Genomic DNA, 19265 nt, shown 5'->3' with positions numbered 1-19265 from the left:
TTTTTTTTATTTACAAAAGCACAACGTTTTCTTGATATTGTGAGTGCACACAAATAAAAATAGACCCTTTACAGTTCCGAACGATGTATTATTCTTACCTTTATGAGCAAAAATGACGGCGTATTTAATTTGTTTCCACTGATGTCCTGAAGCGCGCTTCAGCTTCCAAACGATTGGATATGCACCTAATAGCGCACATTTATATAGGCTAAATGTTTAAACTAACATTGTATAGAATTTCTGGTTCACTTGCAAAAAGGGCAGTGTGAAAGCGAACCGCACCAAACAAAAAAAATCAACATTGTATTTGGTCCGGACCAAAGCAAGTGAACTAGCGACTTTCCTGGTGTGAATACACCCTTAGACTATGCAGACAGTGTCTGATTAGGAACAAACGTAATTCAAAAACCTCAAATCCTTCTCTCTGAACTTGGTGAAGTCGGTACGTTTATTAGTACACATGAAACGTCTTAAAAGGACTGTGTCTGCTTGGACAACAGTATAATGCAATGCAAGTTGCGACATGTGGCGCGGCAGCAGGCATTAACATTTACATTTATGCATTTGGCAGACGCTTTTATCCAAAGCGACTTACGTTGCGCTCAGGGTATACATCTCATAATTGTTTATGCATTTCCTGGGAACTGAACCCATGACCTTGGCGTTGCTAATCCCATGCTCTACTGTTTTAGCTACAGGAATACATAAACATAAACTAAAGCAGCTTTTTATAGACACATTAAACTTTCAGTTCTACTACATAACTAATCTTGCTAGGTTAGTTAGCACTTACATGTTTATAGCATGCTGCTGTACATCACATCTGATTTAATGCCCCAAAGATTTGAAAGTAACACGTTTAGTTTGTACAAGACCACACATTTGCAAAGCTGGCCAAGCATTTGCATCTGTATTTGCATACACGTTTCTGGCCTTAAAATAAATATCTAGCATGGACTAAACATTTACATCTATGCATTTGGCAGACACTTTTATACAAACAGTTAAATTGCATTCAAGGTACACATTTTTTCAGTTCCCTGGGAATCAAACCCATGACCTTGACGTCATGCTCTACTGTTTGAGCTACATTTAAGGCTTTATGTGTATTAGTCTGTTTTGTTGTGCAAATTACATCGGCAGAATGCACAGACCCATAAAAGACTGATAATAGTTCTCAAATATTTGACTTTCTAAACTCCCTAGATAAAGTAATGCATGATCCAGGTCCATGGGAAAGGTATGAAGTCATACTGGGAAAAAGATTTTAAACCACACCTCTAATACATTTCACAAAGGAGCTCACAGGAGATGTGGACCACCATATTCTTATAGGACGACCTCCAGCTCATTAGCACTGTTTTCAAGATTGGGCCATCATAAAACATCCATCAGCAATTTGTTTGCTTTACAATGTTGAACTGTTTGTAAAGTCTTGGCACATTTTTCTTGTTAAAGGCTAACAGTTGATAATCAACAAGCTAAACCGGCGACCATGACGTTGATGTTCGTCATAAAGGTGAGTTTAAAGAACTCAAGAACATGCCAGAGTAATTGTCCCTCTTGTACTTCCGGTCTGTTGCCTTCTTCTGTATTCTAGGACCAGAAAAACACAAAGAGCTCCTTGTCAGGACCAGTGGTGGCAGTGTATGTGTCCTTGGCATGTTTCATTATCTTGAGCATGAGACGCAGTAATCACCTCCTAAAAGCCTCCACACACACACACACACACACACACACACGTTTTGCCAACTCTGACCAGAATCGTTTCAGCCTCTAAACAATTAACAATTAAAAGAGAGATGCACAAAAACCCCCAAAGGGAAACAGTCTAGCATTGTGCTGCACAGGCCATGGAATCAGTTCAGACTGGCCACATGTAAAGCTGGTATAAAACTCTACTTCCTCTCCACCGGTCCCTTCCCTTTTGTTGCTCGGTTTCTTTCTGTCTCTCTTTGCTTTCCTGTGTGTCATGCTCAAGAAAAAGAAGGATGGAGAGATCTCCGAGCCCTCAGTTAAGAAGGTAAGAGGGGAGAAAGTGACAGGGTGGTCTTCTGGCATTCCTGGGGGCTGAAAGCTTAAACTTCTGGAATGAAAATAGTCCAGAGCCATCTGTGTGATCAAGGTGGATTTGCAGGATGCAATGTTTGTTTTCTGCCGTAGAGAGCGAGAGGGGGTCCAGCACAATCTCTTTGACCCCTGTTAGACTTGATCTGTCAGCCTGGTGCAAATGCAGATTCACTGGGTTTTTACACCTGGCTCATTTGGAATGTTTGTTTCAGAACTTTCAGTATTTTCTCCCTTAGTTGGGTTATTTTAGGCAAATATGAAATTCTTGGATCCGCACCAAAATAATCGGTCCGAGATCACCTGGACAACTCAACCAATTGAAAAGGAACTCTGGAATGGTTTGGTAGTCCGACCCAATGGACATAACAAACTCTGGAATGGTTTGGTAGTCCGACCCAATAGACATAACAAACTCTGAACTGGTTTGGTTGTCCGACCCAATAGACATAACAAACTCTGAACTGGTTTGGTTGTCCGACCCAGTGGACAAAACAAACTTTGGAGCAATTTGGTTGTCTGACCCAACGGTCCAACAAACCAAGCTGTATCAGAATAAAAAATGGGAAATTTTGAGTGAAAAGGAACACTGTCTGACTCTGTGGGTGAGCACAGTAGTTAACACAGTTGAACACCAAACAGTGCCTTTTAATCTTAATGTTGTGTACTTGCCTGTCTCCAGTTGCATTGCAAGAATGCTGTTCTGATGAAGTTTGATTCCCACTCCAACCTTGAAGTGCAATGTATTTTTATACATGGAGTATCATGCTGTTAGCTTAGAAACATCAAACTCAATTGGTATCAATTGTGAGTTGAGTCTTTTTGCAGAATTGCTGTCTTTTGCAGAGCGTTCCAAGTCAAACACTTACGATTCTAACCAAGCTTTGGACCAGAGTAGTAGGCTATTTTTAGATGGTGAATCCTGGAAATGTATTTATTTATTTTTTGCCATATTTCTCATTGAATCTGAGAATTCTGAGCTTTTTCTTATCAGATTAGTATCATGTTTTTCCTGTGAGTATGTGATTTGGGAGAGTGTGTTTCCTGTACAATGAAACGTTCACAATACAGTCCTTCAGCCATTTGTGCCAAGTGATAAGAGATAAACAGGTGCCAAATTGAAGTTCACAGAGTCCACGGGTGTTTGTTTCTCTGTAGCGTTATTGTCGCAAAACCCCTGCAAGTGACAATTGCTCAAGTGCTTTCGGGCACAGTGGTGTGTTTGTGTGAATCAAGGTCTCTGTAAGTCTGGACCTTATACTTGTCTGCATAACTGTGTGTTTTACTCATGGTCTAAAAGCCATCCATCCATCCATCCTGAAAACAGCACCTCCTATAGCTTCGTCCTAAAGCCTGAAGATTAATCACTGCGATCACTCAGTGCATGGTTGATTGAACACCGATATGGCACGGGGTTATGTAATAGTCGTGCTTTTAAAAATCTCTTGATGGAGCGGGGGGATTTGAGGCTTGCTGTTGACTCAGATAATAACGTCAGCAGGGCATGACTGCACCGCGCCGTAATCCTCTCACGGTTCACGCAGCGTGTTCCTCTCTTCAGGCAACAGCTGCCAGGCCATTAATAGTAGAGCAGTTTACAGACACGTCTACAATGAGCTCTCAAATGTTTCCGCTCCAGACTGTCATTGAGAGCAGATTAGTGGTGGCCGACTGAATTTATAAAGGATACTGTTGGAGTTATCAAGGTTATGATATCGAAATGATCACCTTTAAACCTGCCTAACTGTGGGATACACGAAGTACCTACCTACCTACCTGGCAGGTCAAATTGTGTTAAAGATTAGGATGGATCTAAATAATTTTCTTCTCACTTTCCAATTAAGGGCTTATTCCTGATGTTCAGCTTAATGTGTGAATTGTAGCATTGTGCTGGGGCTGGTCATTGTTTACATACTTGTTTGTCACTTCCTGTGGTAATAGGCACACTGTAAAGCATTATCTGACAGAGTATTACAGCTCAGAAAAATTGAAAACAGTTTAAAGATAATTTGGGGAGTGAAATCCAACGTCAGCAAGTATGCACGAGGTGAAGTTATTGTTAATAAAATATATATTGTGTGTTAGTGTGTGTGTATACAGTGTGTGTGTGTATATATATATAGAAATAATTAGCAAGGATGTATTAAATTGTTCAAAAGTAACAGTAATGTTATTGTTTTAAAATATTTGTGTGTGTGTGTGTGTGTATATATATATATATATATATATATATATATATATAACAAAAATAAAGCAATAACATGTAGTTAAATGAAATTTTCCAACAAGTAGTTAAATTAAAGTAACAGTAAAGACCTGTTTTTTTTTGTTATAAGAGATTTTCAAAGAATTCTGAAAATATTTATCATAAGTTTCACAAAACAAATTAAGCAGCACAGCTGTTTTTAGCATTGATTATAATAAGAAATAATGTTTCATAAACACCAAATCGGCATATTACAATGATTTCTGAAGGATCACGTGACTTGGTGAACATGAGACTTCTTTCAAAGTCTTTCTTTCTTTTTCTCACTATAATGTTTCTCACTCTGGTCTTTTCTCTCTCTCTCTCTTGTCCCGACCTCCCACCCTTTTTCATGACAGATCCAGTTTGCAGACCAGAAGCAGGAGTTCAACAAACGTCCCACCAAGATCAGCCGCAGGTCTTTGTCTCGCTCCATCTCACAGTCTTCTACAGACAGTTACGGCTCAGGTATGACGTTGTACAAGCACCAATACCCACTGTACAGTCACGCGTGCACGTCCTGTTAAACCTCAGTCAGGTGGGCTACATAATGTGTTACCATACGTCAAGGGTCTAATGCAGAGTGTCAGGTGAAGTCATGTGAACAAAGGCTTTCCTGTGTGGGTTCTCTGGCAGGCCTCTTTAAGAGGATTACATTGATAAAGGAGAGTAGATTGTAGGTAGGGAAGTCAAATCTACATTCCTGCAGGGCTGTCTTAGGACTGTGTTCATGGAGAAACAGATAAATTATGTAGATGTGTGTTTTTTCTTTATTATTCCCTTTTTCAGCTGCCTCGTACACTGACAGCTCCGATGACGAAACCTCTCCCCGCGACAAACAGCAGAAGAACTCCAAGGGCAATGCAGACTTCTGCATTAAGAACATCAAACAGGCCGACTTCGGACGCAGGGAGATCGAGATTGCCGAGCAAGGTTGGAAGGGCCCTGTGTGTCTTAATGTTCATGTGCCGACAAGCTATAACTGTTTACGAGCGTGACGGCTGATTGTGCAATGCCGCTCACTCTTTGTGTTGTCCGCAGGCCTGTCAACATATTAAGCCGCTGGTATTTGTTTATGTGTGAAGTAAAAGTGTGTTTGTGTGAGCTCAAGTGAAGCATGTTTTGATGTTCTTCCTGTGCTGCTGAGGGGCCATATGTTCAGTGTGTGCTGTGAGACAGCAGGGCGCCCCCTTCAGCCCCTCATAACCACATGGCCAAATACTCTAGTGTGCACTTACACACAGCCTGTGTCAAATGTAAAACAATTTAAATGAGCGAGTACGTAGGGCTGGGCGATTTTTCCGATTTAATCGATTAATTCGAATTTAATGTTTTGCCGTGATTTTATTTTGTATAAATCGAGGAATCGCGATTTTGAATAGAAATATTATCAAATGCTACAATTAGACACTGACAATATGCCAATCATAACAGTAAAGAGAAAAGAACGATCCGACCGCACACGTGATTAACCGCTCACGACAAGGACAAGGAATTTGACTTAATGACAGGAGCTTCCAGTGCAGAAGTATGGACATAGTGCAAACTAGTGCAGCAGACATAGAAATTACACAGTAGAGATGGAGTATAACACTAATATAAGAAAAAAGAAAATTAAATAATGCACTATGTACAGAAGTAGAAATATAGAGAAATGTAATTGTTTAAATTAATGTACAGATATATTTACAAGTGCGCAGTTTAGAAATGTAAAATTTTCGGATTCTATGTATAAAAGCACTCATTTTGAATTTGAATTACTTTGACTGTTGAGATTTTTTTTTTAAGCATTTTCATTGTAGCCTATTATTTCTGAACATATAACATGTAGGCTATAAGACAAGTTTGTACAGGATGTAGTTGTAGTTCATGCATCTTTTCTGCAAAGATATTTAACAAGTGATTTGTTTAACATTTACATCATGTTGACAACTTCATGTGTGCTGCATTTAGAATAGAATTTTCCTTAAATAGAGTGTTAATAAAGAAAAAGCTATTTGAATCATGTTGAAGTGACATTTTTAAGTTCTGAGAAAAAAACGTTCTGAAAAAAATCGAGATTTAATTTTTTTGCTAAATCGCCCAGCCCTACGAGTACGTCATAAAACCATCTTCTAGTTATTTATATTTATAAAGAGTTGTCAGGATGGATTTCTCGGGAAGCTGCATACTTTCATCATTTAAACTCAGAATTGCGAGGGGAAAAAAGTCTGAACTGTGAGAGAAAAAGGTGCAATAACCTTTTTTTTCTAACCCGTGGCAGGAACAAGCTTCCATAAGCAGACAGTACCTGTAATTAATCACAAATCACATGTAGCATAGCAGCACATTTTCTGTGCATTGACTAGATTCACAAAACAATGTTTACACTGGTAACAATGCAAATCTCTAAACCATTTACTGCTTTGGTCCATTTGCCTCTAAATAACCTTTCCAAGTTATAGTTTCCATCATTACTTGATATGAATAGCAACCATTATATATATAATGTCACCGATGCCAAAACGTTTGAACATTTTTAACCTCTTAAGACACATTTTTCAGATATCTGTGTTTTGATATTATGATAGTTTTAGTGTTATTAGTGACATTCGCACTGGTAATGTGATCATTTGTAACCATGAGCACAGAGATGCGCCTCAACCCATCAGATTCATGAAGCACAACTCGCATAATTACCAAAACTAAAAGTTACACAGTGTTGCTTTAAGTCAAGGATGTGCATGCGATAATCACTTTTTAGTTTAATATTAAAAGCATGCATTAATGACTATTGTGTATCTGTGCGCTGTAGAGATGCCGGCTCTCATGGCTTTGAGAAAAAGAGCTCAGGGAGAGAAGCCATTGGCTGGAGCCAAAATTGTGGGTTGCACCCACATCACTGCACAGACTGCTGTGAGTTTCTGTACACACACGAAAATACCTAATATTAACTTGATTTGTTCTTAAATTAAGTAAATTACACTATAATTCCAACACCCTAATCCTAACCCAACACCTTTTTAGGACATTATTTGGCCCATTTAGAAACTTTTTTACTTTCGTGCCATATTTGTGAGGATGTTTTCAAAAATAATGCTCATTTTTTGAGAGCAGACTGACATCTGTGTTTCAGTAATGCATTGTTTGTGTGTGTCTGCAGGTGTTGATGGAGACCCTCTCTGCTCTGGGCGCTCAGTGCAGGTGGGCCGCCTGTAACATCTACTCCACTCAAAACGAGGTAGCAGCCGCTCTGGCCGAAGGAGGTAAATATTTTTCCTTTCTTATTATTATTTCCTTTTTGTTCTTTCATACTTTTTTGTCCTGAACAACTCGTGTGTCGTCTCTGGCAGGTTTCTCAGTGTTTGCCTGGAAGGGCGAATCGGAGGATGATTTCTGGTGGTGTATCGATCGCTGTGTTAACGTGGAAGGCTGGCAGCCCAACATGGTAGCTGGACTATTTACATTTAGAGAAGTGAAATATTATGAATGTTCAGCATTTTAACAGCTTATGTCTCGTAGATCTTAGATGATGGAGGAGATTTGACTCACTGGATCTATAAGAAATATCCCAGCATGTTCAAAAAGATCAAAGGCATCGTAGAGGAGAGCGTGACTGGAGTTCACAGGTGATTATAGTCATTTATGAAGGACTTGAGTTTGTTAAATGCATTAAATAATGTTCTATTTTTGGCTTTTGATGTGGATTAAGTGAAAACTTTAGATTTAGAATGCAATTGGACAATAATGTGGGGACTGCAATTGTTTTTTTCAAATCAAAAGGGAATGTCTCCATCTAGTGGCAAATAGTGGAACTGGCAAATGTGATTGAAGTATAATATTTTAGAATATATTCTACCAGTCAAATGTTTGGGATAATTAAGATTTTTTTTTTGTAACATTGTAAGATTTTTTTTAATAAAATTTTTTGTAATGCATAATATGAACAAGTATATTAATTATAATGACCATTTAATATATATGTATATATATATGTATTGATTCTATATTATATATAGTGGTCATCAAGATTAATCCTTCAAAATTTGTCTTTGTGTGTGTGTTTTTTTTTTTGTTTTTGCTAAACATTTTATTTTCTAGGTTATACCAGCTGTCAAAGGCTGGCAAGTTGTGTGTGCCCGCGATGAATGTTAACGATTCAGTGACCAAGCAGAAATTTGACAACCTGTACTGCTGCCGTGAATCCATCTTGGATGGGTATGTCTCTTATAAAGGCACTTAAAATAGTTTTCCCAATCAATATGTTTAACACAGTGTGTGTGTGTGTGTAAAGTACTTGTCTTTTCGGTTCCGCAGGAATTGTGTGGTTAATTTCGGCCTGTGGTTTTACTGAGCGTGTTTGTGTTTTGTGTTCAAGTCTAAAGAGGACCACAGATGTGATGTTTGGAGGGAAGCAGGTGGTGGTGTGTGGATATGGGGAGGTGAGATCATTAGGTGGCAAATGTTGCCAGCTTATAACAGTTTCCTATGAGAACCTCTAGAGAGCTGCATTTAGATCTTCAGGATGTTCTTGGACTTTATGTAAAAGTACACTTGTTCAAATCTGTTTATTTGAAGGACTGATATCTGACATATCCAGTCTTGCAAAATCTAAAAAAGGATTTTTACATTTAGAAAATGCACGGTAAAGAGTTAAAATATGAAAATTATTTCATATCTGTCTAATTGGCTTAACCCAAACCATTTTAGAATGATTTTGTTAACTTTTAGAATATTCTATTTCATCTGTCACTCACTTTTGCTGACCACACCTCCACTGTACTGCTGCATTACTGCAATAATAAGCAGATACCAGATATGGCCACTAGAGGACAGAAAACCCCAGGAATATTTCTTTTGCTTTCTAATAATAAAGTCTAACAGGAATGTTTTTCCAGGAACATCAAAGGATTTTGAATTTGCCCTGTTTGTGTCAGTCACATTGTGTGCTACATAGAGTATATATTTTCACAGATACATTTAACCTTTTTGTTCCGAGTCATTTCTGTAAATCCTGTTGTGTGTAATAAGGTGGGAAAAGGCTGCTGTGCTGCTCTCAAAGCGATGGGCTCCATCGTCTATGTCACTGAGATCGACCCCATCTGTGCCCTACAGGCCTGGTGAGTCACAGCCGCTTTCACTGATTCAGCATTTCCTCAACAGCAGCGATGCCCTTTACATGCCATTATATTACACTTAATGTCATTCTAATGTGTTAATACATTGTGAACCAGCATTTGAGTGGTGAATGATTCTCCAAGACTGTGTGTTCAGCATTTTTGCGCGCCTGATTCAAACTATCATGTTCTGCAAGGTTCTCATTCAGAATTCAGTCTCATGCTGTTTATTTTTCATTTTTACTCATTAGAAAAGACTAATTTATATTTGTCATCACACAGCATGGATGGCTTTAGGCTGGTTAAACTCAATGAAGTCATCAGACAAGTCGACATTGTCATCACCTGCACAGGTATTTTTGAATCTGATTTTGATTGTAGTAAATTTCAAAGGTTTATTATTCTGACTGACCCTTGATTTAAATGACAATTTACCCAAAAAAGAAAAATTTTCTCTACTTTTTGCATCTTTTTTTAAAGTTGAAAGCTGCTGTGCCCATTCTTTGTAATAGCTTGGAAAAAACTAACATACTTTAAAGTTTCTCCTATTGTGTTCCATTAAATTATGACTGAATTTTTATTTTTAGGTGATTTAGGTCATTTAATTTCTGCACTCCCCCTTGCTATTTAAATATTATAACTTCATTTGAATTTATTAAAAATTATTGTTATTGTTATCATTCTTGTTGTTGTTATAGATTTGATTGTATGTTTTAAATAATTACTATTTTAAAAATAAATATAATTTTAATTTTATTTTTTTAATATGATATTTTTTTTTTTTGTAGTAGTAGTAGTAGTATTATATTTTATTATATATTTTAAGTAATAATTATTTTTAAAATAATTATTTGTACATTTTTTAAAATAAATATAATTTTTTTTAACATGTTTTTAAATGAGGTTATGAAGGCTATTTGAGCTATCAGCTAGTGTTTAACAGACACTACACTGCTGCAGAATGATACTCTGTTATATAACTGAGCACAGTTTATTGCCTGTGTAACTGCATTCTACCTCTCACTGCACTATGCAAATGCAGTGATTTTAGTATAGATAAATATAATTTTTTTTAACATGTTTTTAAATGAGGTTATGAAGGCTATTTGAGCTATCAGCTAGTGTTTACTGCATTCTACCTCTCACTGCACTATGCAAATGCAGTGATTTTAGTATAGATTGTTCTTCCTAAAGTTAATTGCATCTGAGACTAGTATACACTTCAAGTAATTATGCCTGAGCTGCAGTCAGTCTTGAATTTCAATGAAATGTAGTTTGACAAAAGTTCTGATTATAGACCCATTTCTAGCCGTTCCTGTAAGATATAGTATGAACAGGACAGTTAAAGAATCAAACCTGAATCACCGTTCAATCTGCAGGCAGCTGTGTTGCTCATGTGGATGAAATTGCTTTCGGTAGTAATTGCATTTTGACTTCTTTGGATTCATTTAGTGGTTATGTGGGGAAAGACAGGTGGAGAACGAGGGACTTCAGGATTATGTGGCTCTTTGAGTCATTTTAGATCAGTTTCTTTCCCGAAGCTCCTTTAATCAACTAAACCAAGAAGCTTTCAGGGTTTCTCATTCGCATTCATCTCACTCTTGTTGTATGTGGTTTCCGTAGGAAATAAAAACGTGGTAGTAAGAGAGTACATGGACCGCATGAAGAACGGCTGTATCGTCTGCAACATGGGCCACTCCAACACTGAGATTGATGTGGTGAGGAAACTGCTCTAACCCATAGTCTATTCACACGTATGTATGTAAACAAGTGTCTGAAAGTTGACCATCTTCTTCCAACTTTTCAGGCCAGTCTGCGAACCCCCGAACTGACCTGGGAGCGGGTGAGGTCGCAGGTGGATCATGTGATCTGGCCAGATGGAAAGAGAATAGTGCTGCTGGCAGAGGTTAGAGAGATTGAAAATTTTGCTTTAAGACTATTTAGAGTAAAAGAAAGCCTGCCAGTATTTCAGAGTTTTTATTTATTTATTAATATTATTATTTTGATTTTTTAATGATCAAAATGACTGATTTTGATACACATCCAATTTTCTCCAAAATGTTTACATTCACTTTCAGCCGACTATGTTTAAGTGAAAACTTGCATCAAGATGCACTTGTATTGTGCTGAATTGCAAAAAACTGGAGGGAATGTAAAATACATCTTTAAAATGTCTTAATGTGATCACAGTTACATTGCGGTGTTATTTTATATAATTGATAAACTGTAATAGTTTTTATTAATATTTTGAGTTTGTTTATATTTTCCATTTTCATTTTAATTTTAGTTACATTTTTGGTAAATTTGTAGTGTAGCATTTGTATTTTTTGGTAGTGTCATTTTTATTTGTTTTGGTTTTATAGTTCTATAGTTATTAGTTCATTTTAATTTTAATTTTAATTTTAGTTATTTTTGTACTTCAAGTTAAACTAAAATAAAAAATGAAATGAAGCCTTGGCAACTAGCTGAAATAAAAACTTTAAAACTTTTTTTAATATTTTAGTTAACATTTATTTTACTTTAGGTAATGCAATTTTTTTATGGTTTTAGGGTTAATTGTAGATTTTTTTTTTTTAATTAAAATTAAATGTCTATATATATGTAAATGCATTTATGCATGTAAATAGATTTGTTTTATATATAGTGTGGCTAAATATCTGGGATGTATCTTCCTGTAGGCAAGGCAAGTTTAATTTAACCAGTCGGACATTGCACAGGTATTATGAAGGAGATAAAAGAAGTTAAGATTAAAATGTAACTGAAAACACAGTTTGTTAGAATTTTAATGTCTTATCAAATCCATATACTGTATATATTTCCAGGGTCGCCTCCTAAACCTGAGCTGCTCCACTGTTCCGACCTTTGTGCTGTCCATCACTGCGACTACCCAGGTGAGACGAGAGTCAAAGAGTGAAAAATGAACACAAATGACTTTATTAAATGGATAATGTGCTTTTGCTTGCATGAAAGGAGAATTTGACTTCATAGTCCAATCAGAGAATTGGTTTCTCAGTCTGTGTGCTGTGTGAGAGTATGAACCTCAGGCACTTAAAGTGTGTGTGCCACTGCCTTGCTGTTGTCATGGTGACTGATTTCTTGCTCCTTTTTTCCCCAGGCGCTGGCTCTGATAGAGCTGTACAATGCTCCTGAAGGCCGCTACAAACAGGACGTCTACCTGCTGCCTAAAAAAATGGGTATGATGCATTGATATAAATACATGCATGTGCATAAAAAATGCCATGTGTAAATGAATGGTTATGCATGACCTGAAACGAACTATTTGAGAGTTCTGTGCTGCTTATCTTCCACTAAGACAAGCGTCACATGCAATAAACCCAGGATTTAAGTGAAATCCTCAAATGTTGTCTTAATATTAGGGCCGTCTAGGGGTGTAATCGTTGTAATTGGTTTAGTCTGCGCCGTGCACAGATGTTTTCAGCCTGTTGAAAGACTCAGTGTCTTTTGCAGCATTAGTCGTAGAGAGTTTAGCCATGTGGGATCCTGCGCAGACCCTGAGGAGCAGGAGACAGCTGAAAATAGGTCATGCTGTCACAAACGGCTGCCACTTCTCCCTCCACGATCTCTCATCCTGTCCACTGCTCTTCAGCTTTTCCTTCCAAACCTTCAGCTGACGCTCACAGACAAAAGATTGAATCCCAAACGGCCTCTTTAAGAGGAGCTGGAGAGTTATGAGTAATTGATTGTAGTCATTTAAAATACGGTCACATTTACATTTGGTCTGTGACATTTTTGAGTTGTGACACAATAGGACTCCATACAATTGGAAATTTTGTGTGAGAGTGAAAAAGTTCTGCAGCAGATTTCTCTCTTTTTCAAGTTGAATTCACCAAGCTGACCAACAGAAATCTGCTTGGTTTAAAAGTGAGTTGTGCTTTATACTTCGCTCTGCTAGTGATGAGACAATTGACCTCTTTTTGCCCGCAAAATGAAATTGGCCAATCGCTTTTCTGATTGGAGATGAGTTTCCTTTATTATCTGAATCTTTGCATCAGAAGTAAAATATTAATATTTAAATAGCCTTTTGTTTGCAGAGTGTGATTTTTGAAATATTCATGAAGTTTGTGAGCCAGTTATGTTGTATTTGTGTACATTTTGACTCCTCTAGGACTCTTTACTTTTCAGTTGTTTCTTATGAAAATTTTTGATGAAGTGAAACCAGATTATATAATATAAATATGTATATATACGTGTGTGTGTGTATATATATATATATATATATATATATATGGAGTAATGATGCTGAAAATTCAGCTTTGATCACAGGAATAAATAATGTTTTAAAATATATTCAAATAGAAATAGTTATTTCAATTTATAATAATATTCCACAATATTACTTATATATATAATTAGCTATTTAGTTTTTTCTATTTTTGAATATACCACTGTGGTTCAACACTCCAGTAGGTGCTAAAAATTGGCACTGAAATATGGTGCCAAATTCTAAATATTAAATCAAAATGTGACTTTTCTTGATGCACGATGTTTAAAATGTGCTTAAAAAATGCTAATCTGCTTTTTCTGCAGATGAGTACGTGGCCAGCCTTCATCTCCCCACTTTTGATGCACATTTGACTGAACTATCTGATGAACAGGCCAAATACCTCGGCCTGAACAAGAATGGACCCTTTAAGCCAAACTACTACAGGTCAGCGGCTGCATGATAAGCCTTTATGATTAAAAACTCCTGTCTTTTATTATGTTTAACAATTGCTTGCAATGTTTCATTTTTAGGTACTAGACCCATTCACAGATGAGAAACGAAGACTAAAGAAATTACCAAGACTCCATAATTCATACAGACTAAGGCGAGACAGAGCTGTGTGTCACAGCCTGCATTTGGAGGGGAGGGAGAAGCCCTGATCTGATTGGCTGGGGGGTGAAGGGCATGGCTAATTATCGCTACGGCAGTGTTTATTTATTTTACGCTAGAATAACATAGCTAACCTTTTATGAGCTGCTACTGCCAGTGGTGCAACCTAGCGACGTTTTCATGGAAATTTCACCATTTCATCTTTTCTTAGCTTCATGTGTTAGTTCTATGTAATCCATTTAGAGATCTTTTATTGTTTAATTTTAAATTCCGGTAAAGACAAGAAAAACAATGTTCGATCATACCTGATAATTTAGTCATGGACATGCCACGTTGTCCTGTTCTCTAGTTTTCTACATGTGTTTTTTTTGCTGTATGTAATATGGGGGGTGGGACAGAATTACGGTCGGGTGCAGGGGTTCGAATCGTTCTTTTAGTTGATCACACGATTCAAATTTTGTTGTTTATTTTTTAAAACTTGTATTAATTTTTACAGCAAATTTTAACATTTTTGCGCTCTCGGTTCTAAATAAAAACTGTTGAACTTTTACTGGATTGTGAACGATTCGGGGGCGGGGCTTATCTCCTCTGTTCACTTAGACTGGAATCTTATTGGCTGAGGAGTTAGCATTTCAAATTTCCCTTTCAAACGCAACACGCTCCTTCCACACTGTTTCCAAGAACACCAGTATTGATGTTTGAGATTGAAACGCTCAAACTGTGCGCGATCTATCCAAGATATTGCTAAAACTCGTCAGGCTGTGTAATCACAGGTGTGTATATTAAAATATTTATGATTTTTTTTTTTTACTTTTTCTTCTGCCATCATATTTTGTTCCTATGAACTCATCCTCTGTCATTATAAAAAATAAGCAATTTAATGTTATAAGATACTCTCATGTAATATGACATTTAATGAAACCCTTGTTTTATATACTGTGAAGTAGAGTCTATATCAATGAGATACCAAATGTACAGTTAATCCGGTACCGAGTTTCTTTCCAGGTCCTCTCCAGATTTAGTCTAGAACACAGTGGGAGAGAAATGTGTGTGAACTGAAGCCAAGACCAACTGTGTACTCATTACAGAGGATAGTTTTGCTGTTTGCAGGCCTGTAGAGCAAAAGCTGCCTTTGTGACTTGGATATTCAAATATAATAAAATTGGGACCTTTATTTTACTACACTTCTGAAAATCTTTATGGCAGATATTTATCTTCTCTTTGCCATCTGTGTTTGTCATAAAGGGAATCAAAATGACCTTGTCCGTTTCCTGTTTAATATGGCGTCACTTTCCTTCGCTCAGGACCGTCTCACATGGATGTCTGTGTCAGTTAGCCAAAGTACTTTTCTTTGATTGTCCTGATTGTCCAAGTATTCTTTGATTTTTTTGTAATGCACAGTCGAATGCACAGCCATTCAAAGTAATCCAGGCGCTCGACACATGCGCACTAGAAAGACTCATACTTGTCCAGTGTCTGCACTTTTTCTCTCCAAAAAATTAAGAGCGATAAAAATGTCTTCTTGTCTCGGTTTCTTTTCCAACTGTGAAACAGTGGCTCGGGCATTTCCAATTGAAGCCCATTTCAGTCGCGGAATAAAAAAAAAATTCAATTGAGACTTTTTCGCTCACATTTTGGACTTTGTTTTCTCAAAACTGTGAGATAAACACAGAATTGCGAGATATAAACTTGCAACTCTGACTTTTTTCTTGCAATTCCGAATTTGCATCTCACAATTCAGACTTTTTTTTTTCTCGCAGTTGCGGCTTTATATCTTAAAGTTTGGACTTTTCTTCTTGGGTTTATATCCTGTTTTTGTTTTTACAGAATTGCGATGTAATTGTGACTTTATCTCACTCTTCAGACTTCATAGAAAAGCGAGTTAATTTCTTGCAATTGCAAGTTGACATCTCTCAATTGAGACCTTTTTTTTATCAGAATTGCGAATTTATCTCAGTTCTGCATTTATATCTTGCAAATCTGAGTTTATATCTCAATAGTTTTTTTGTTTTTTTACGAGTAATTGCAACTTTATCTCTCAATTCTGACTTCTCAGAATTGTGAGCGATAATCTTGCAATTATGAGTAAATAAGTATATTACATGTGCGGTTAGAAAAATCAGGCTGTGATTGTGATGACTGTGCTTATGATTACATTCTCGTCACATGAACTTTATACGTACCCTAGCCTATGTGTAAAAACGGAAGTATACTTTGGGCTCTATGGTTCTTGTTATATGACAAATTATTACATTACAGTTCCAGGGACCCTTTTAAACTCTAGGCTGCTCACATCAACTTTACAAAACCCTAAAGGCATATAACAGTGTTACATTTTCTCTCAAACACTTGCTTTCCCTACAAACACAAGACAGGTTAAATAATTGTTCCTCTTACGTTGTTAGTATGTGCTGCTCTTGTAGTTTGTGTCCAGAGAGTCTACGTTAGTATTAAAAATGTGAATGTATTGATACCCCATATCTCCTCAATAACCCTCCTGTCACGTTTGCTTTCACTGTCTTTTATCTGATTAACACAATCTCTGTACTAAAGCACATCAGTTAGTGTACGTCTTGTTCAAATGTGTTCAACCCGTTGTCTTAATTTAATTTTTATTTGCAAGGGTACATATGTGTGCATGTGCATTACAATGTGTTTGAAGGGGCTCGTGTGCACAAACGGATGCTTCTCGGCTGCTGTGTGGCGGTAGACGGTGGTTCCAGGCCTGGGATTTTTCCGGATGCTTTTATAACCACGTGCAGCGCATGAGATCAACACCCAGCACCTCTTACGGAGAATGAGCGTTGACGTAAAGAAGCTAAAACATCTGTATATTTATTGTTGTAAATCACTACAAATAAGAAAGTCTTTAATGATGAGTTGTCAACAATGTTTAAATATTGCAAGTGATGGTAGATGAGCAATAATCTGTAATCTTGAAGAACAAAAATAAAAATCACAAATGTAAACATTTTTTGCAGGTATTACAGGCTGCACTATAATTTTTATTTATTTATTTTTTAAGTAGGCTATCGTATACATGTTTGACTTGATTGTTTGTAGGTGTGTGTGTGTGTGGTTTTAATAGCCTACCAGAAATAAATTTAAAATAAAGAGCACAAATAATTCCCTATTTTACATTGGGATGTTTAGAAGTCACACAAATGAAAAAAAGTAGAATATTTTATGTTTGAATAGTTATTTTTATATTTTCTCTTTTAATTTGGTTTTCGTAATTTTGTGATTTGTAATTTTTATTAGTTATTGGGGTATATTTTAATTAATTTAATTTTATATTGTATTTATTAATGTTTTCAGTTATCAAGTTAATAAAAATGAGAAATGTCTTTAAAAATATATATTGTAAATATTTCAAATGTAATTTTTTTTTTATTCCAATTAAAGATTTTTTTTATTATTAATATTAATTTTTATGCTTTTGCTTTTAATGATCTGTAATAACCCTGGCTTGAATATTCATGATGTCCAAAGGTTTGAGGAGGAGACTGGGTTGTTTGTTGACAGTGACTGAGTGCTCAGCTTCTGCTGGCCTGTCATTTCAGGTGTCATTTAGAGTCAGGATCCTTTAGGAGATTTTAAATATGGGCGTCCCAGTGAAATGTGTTGAATGAAACTTATGATGCATTTAGGAAAAAAAATCTCAAATTTTATCTTGGCTGAATATAAGGTATTTTAATGCTATTCTTGGTGTGCTTAGTCTCTGTATATTCCTGGACACTGAGGTCATGGATCGGAGGTGTAACTGGACTGTAAACAGTGGGTGTTTATTCTGGACACATGATGGTTTGAGATGTAAGAACAGCTGCTGTTGTCACTCACGCCTTCAGGTTACTTGTACAAACACACAAATGCTGAGAGTCACTGTCTGTTGTTTTCACTCGACCTGTTACGAATGACTGTCTTCAAGTTCAAGCCTTCCCTGACGCTAAGTACGGATACTAATAATGTTTAATAATTTGCTAAAAGTGTAATATGATAAACATTGCAGTGGTTAAGACTATATTTTTCATATTTCTATCTCAGATGTTCTGTGAATGTCTGAACAAGATAAAGCAAAATAATATGACCCCCCACAGCCTGAATCCTTTCTTCAAAGTCTGTCCCGTTTCTTTTGGACATAATGTTAATTGAAGTGTCCTTCCCACTCGGCTTGACTCGTATGTGAAGAGCAGTGTTGGGCAAGTTACTTCCAAAATGTAATACATTATATATTACTAGTTACTGTCTTTTGAAAGTAATCAGTTACATTACAATATTACTCTCTCTGAATTGTAATGCATTACACTACTTTTGAGTTACTAGCATCAGGAAATAGACAAACTATTTTACCCGCGGGATTTTTTTCTCTGGTGCTGTTTTGCGGTGTTGGTAAATTCACCACTTAATTTTGAGTTAAAATATGTTGTTGTAACTTGCGTTACTGAGATTGTAACGAGTAATAATATTACCCAAATTTGATTAGTAATGCGTTATATTACTGCGTTACAGCAAAAAGTAATATACTACTGTAATATTATTACTTTTGTAATGCGTTACTCCCAACACTGGTGAAGAGACCACCATGACGAACGTGTCTCCATCTCAACAATCAATAATTCATTGTGTTCACAATATGGTCCGTCAAAAACGTCACAATGTGGCTCTTTCTAGCTGTAGACCTTTCTGTTTCTCAATGTGAATAATAACACTTTGTTTGTCCGTATCACCACTTTCTAAAGGCCATACATGATTGACTGGAGATTTTATTTGAATGTATTTGTCTTTTATATTTAAGCAATAATAATAATTAAAAAAAATAAATAATAAAAATATATATATAATGTATGTAAAGTTATTAAAACATTTTCATAGGCCTATACTTAAAATAAAATTTTTAAGTAGTACGTTTTTATAAATTTGTATAAATATATGCATTAAGACTTACAAAATTGAAAAAATAAATGGTAAACGTCGCCTATATATTTATGTGATTTTCATATAACATCAACTACAAAATTTATTT

General features: G+C 36.3%; 1 protein-coding gene across 1 annotated transcript in view; it reads left to right on the top strand.

The window, feature by feature from the left end:
• The window catches only part of LOC107710138 (putative adenosylhomocysteinase 3), a 47875-nt gene extending 32450 nt beyond the window's left edge, over positions 1 to 15425 (top strand). Inside the window, exons 2-17 of the mRNA XM_016514868.1 lie at positions 4672 to 4780; positions 5102 to 5245; positions 7107 to 7207; positions 7455 to 7557; positions 7645 to 7739; positions 7814 to 7920; positions 8393 to 8509; positions 8670 to 8733; positions 9323 to 9411; positions 9691 to 9761; positions 11032 to 11126; positions 11216 to 11314; positions 12231 to 12299; positions 12524 to 12602; positions 13957 to 14077; positions 14164 to 15425. Of these exons, the coding sequence (XP_016370354.1) occupies positions 4672 to 4780; positions 5102 to 5245; positions 7107 to 7207; positions 7455 to 7557; positions 7645 to 7739; positions 7814 to 7920; positions 8393 to 8509; positions 8670 to 8733; positions 9323 to 9411; positions 9691 to 9761; positions 11032 to 11126; positions 11216 to 11314; positions 12231 to 12299; positions 12524 to 12602; positions 13957 to 14077; positions 14164 to 14170 (1470 nt within the window). The 3' untranslated portion in view covers positions 14171 to 15425. The remainder of the gene's footprint in view (positions 1 to 4671; positions 4781 to 5101; positions 5246 to 7106; positions 7208 to 7454; positions 7558 to 7644; positions 7740 to 7813; positions 7921 to 8392; positions 8510 to 8669; positions 8734 to 9322; positions 9412 to 9690; positions 9762 to 11031; positions 11127 to 11215; positions 11315 to 12230; positions 12300 to 12523; positions 12603 to 13956; positions 14078 to 14163) is intronic.
• Positions 15426 to 19265: the final 3840 nt, after the last annotated feature.

This window comes from Sinocyclocheilus rhinocerous, unplaced genomic scaffold (genome assembly GCF_001515625.1).
Source record: "Sinocyclocheilus rhinocerous isolate Xijiao unplaced genomic scaffold, SAMN03320098_v1.1 scaffold1708, whole genome shotgun sequence".
Lineage (NCBI taxonomy): Eukaryota > Metazoa > Chordata > Actinopteri > Cypriniformes > Cyprinidae > Sinocyclocheilus > Sinocyclocheilus rhinocerous.
The sequence above is the reverse complement of the archived record's forward strand: the minus strand, read 5'-3'. Positions and strand labels throughout refer to the sequence as shown.